The 2,269-nt window shown below is 36.3% G+C and overlaps 1 protein-coding gene across 2 annotated transcripts in view; it reads left to right on the top strand.

Moving 5' to 3' along the window:
* The window catches only part of nf2a (NF2, moesin-ezrin-radixin like (MERLIN) tumor suppressor a), a 42,545-nt gene that overhangs the window by 1,912 nt on the left and 38,364 nt on the right, over nucleotides 1–2,269 (top strand). For both annotated transcript variants that reach the window (XM_014011134.1, XM_014011133.1), the window contains exons 2-3: nucleotides 609–734; nucleotides 838–960. In XM_014011134.1, coding sequence (XP_013866588.1) covers nucleotides 609–734; nucleotides 838–960 — 249 coding nt within the window. The remainder of the gene's footprint in view (nucleotides 1–608; nucleotides 735–837; nucleotides 961–2,269) is intronic.

Raw genomic sequence — 2,269 nt, 5'->3', positions numbered from 1 at the left:
AAATTCAGGCTTTTAAGCCCTGCCTCCATGTGACTGATACTCACATCACATGACTGTCGATGACACCTAATTAACACCTATTGTTAACAGGGGGTGGAGTGATACTGGCAATAGCAGCACTGTAGGAGGGGGACAGCTAAAAATGGAGGCCTCCACCTCTGTTTAATGATGGCCTCCGTTTTCAGTTGTCCCCCTCCTACAGTGCTGCTATTGCCAGTATCACTCCACCCCCTGTTAACAATAGGTGTTAATTAGGTGTCAACGACAGCCATGTGATGTGAGTATCAGTCACATGGAGGCAGTGCTTAAAAGCCTGAATTTTGCCTGAAACTCTCAGAAGAAGTCAGAAGTCAGAAGTCTCTTGGAGGAGAGACGAAACGTTTCATTAGAGAAGAACCCGTCCAGAAGACCTATACAATTTTTTTCTTTTTGATTTTCTACCTGGATTACTGAGATGCATCAGGACATTTTCCTTTTATGTTTTGTATTTTTTGTACCTTTATCTTTGCAGTAATAAAATATATGTACTATGTTTTATTCCAGTAATAAATTAAAGTCACTTATTATATATCCTGTGAGAATAATAGAATAAAATGTATTCATTTCAGGTCAAGTGGAAAGGAAAAGATCTTTTTGACTTGGTGTGCCGGACTCTGGGGCTAAGGGAGACATGGTTCTTCGGGCTTCAGTACATCATAAAGGACACTGTGGCGTGGCTGAAGATGAAGAAGAAGGTTAATCTCATGTTTCACTTGTCACATTCCAATCTGAATATCGTGATTATATATGTAGGAAACTCAATTTTCACTGTGGACATTCGGATTTATCGGCTTCTAGGTTTTAGACCAAGAGGTGCCAAAAGAAGAACCACTCACTTTTCACTTCCTGGCCAAGTTTTACCCTGAAAATGTCGAGGAGGAACTAGTGCAAGATATCACGCAGCATCTTTTCTTCCTTCAAGTATGTAAACATTTTACTAACCTTATAATTAACCAATTACGATAAGGGAAACGACAGTATTTCGTTAAGTATTATTGCGTTCAAAATACTGCTATCTTCCTTTTTGTGTATGATTTAATACAAAAACATTGCAAAATTGATTTTATATGCGAATATCATTAGAATTGTTTATGTTGATGCAACGCTGATCACAATTGTGACTCAACTTATTTTTTGTTTATAAAAACACTGCAGAACTCCTGAAATACAGAAGTTTGAAAGAAGCTTGTTATAATAATAAGTTTTTAGTAGAATTAACAACAAATTGCACTGTTGTGGCTGTTGGTCCCCTGGAGCAGAGAGGAGATGAAGAACAAAATATTATGAGAAACTGGGGAACTGGCCTTAAGATGAAATTGCTACAGGCTGTAAAGATCTCACAAGAAGTTTGGGATTACAGTTTGTCTATTGGGTGGACACTTTTTTTTTTTCAATTTTCCCAAAAAGAAGCTTAAAACTTTGAAAGAAAATATGTAGAATAAGAAATACTGTGTAAATTCTTTGCATTTAAATAGACATGATACAAAAAAAGGCATTTGACCTTTAACCCATAAAGAATTTAAGACACTCTGCATATTTAAGATTATTAACTTCAACTTTGGCTTATGCTCTTTATCTTTTATGCAGCTTCATTTTTACTGTTATCCGGCGCCAACAGGGGGCACACTTTCACAGTTTTTTTTCCTTTAAAATTCTTCAGCAGAGCTCTAATATACTTTTTTTTTCATTGTCCTGGTCTGATTGTGTGCAGCCAAGTGGAATCAGTGCACAACACATTACTGCTGCCCTTTTATATCCATTTAATACTCTCCAGAGGAATTCTTACCAAGTCCACCAAACCAATCCCTGCAGCTGGAGATGAGATTTGTTACTGTGCTTTCATTGTCCAGTGTCACCAACCACATTTATTAATTATAAGCTTTAAAGGCTCTGCTCTTGACCCGGTTAGTGACATATAGAATAGAATAGAATAGAATAGAATAGAATAGAATAGAATAGAATAGAATAGAATAGAATAGAATAGAAATAGCCTTTATTGTCCCGCAGAGGGGAAATTCAGCTGTCACAGCAGCATCAGTACAAAGGTTCACACACTAGTTACTTTACAAACTATAGATAGTGCACACAAAACAAAATTAACACTGACTAGCCATGATACAACTACTACTAATACAAATAAAAATATAATATGAAGAATTGTGCAAGAATAGAAAAACAATGGGCCTCATGCAAGAACATGTTCGTATTCTTATCCTAAATTTCTCTTACT

This window comes from Austrofundulus limnaeus, unplaced genomic scaffold, assembly GCF_001266775.1.
Source record: "Austrofundulus limnaeus strain Quisiro unplaced genomic scaffold, Austrofundulus_limnaeus-1.0 Scaffold77, whole genome shotgun sequence".
NCBI classification, from domain to species: Eukaryota; Metazoa; Chordata; class Actinopteri; order Cyprinodontiformes; family Rivulidae; genus Austrofundulus; species Austrofundulus limnaeus.
This window is presented reverse-complemented; position numbering and strand designations above follow the sequence as displayed.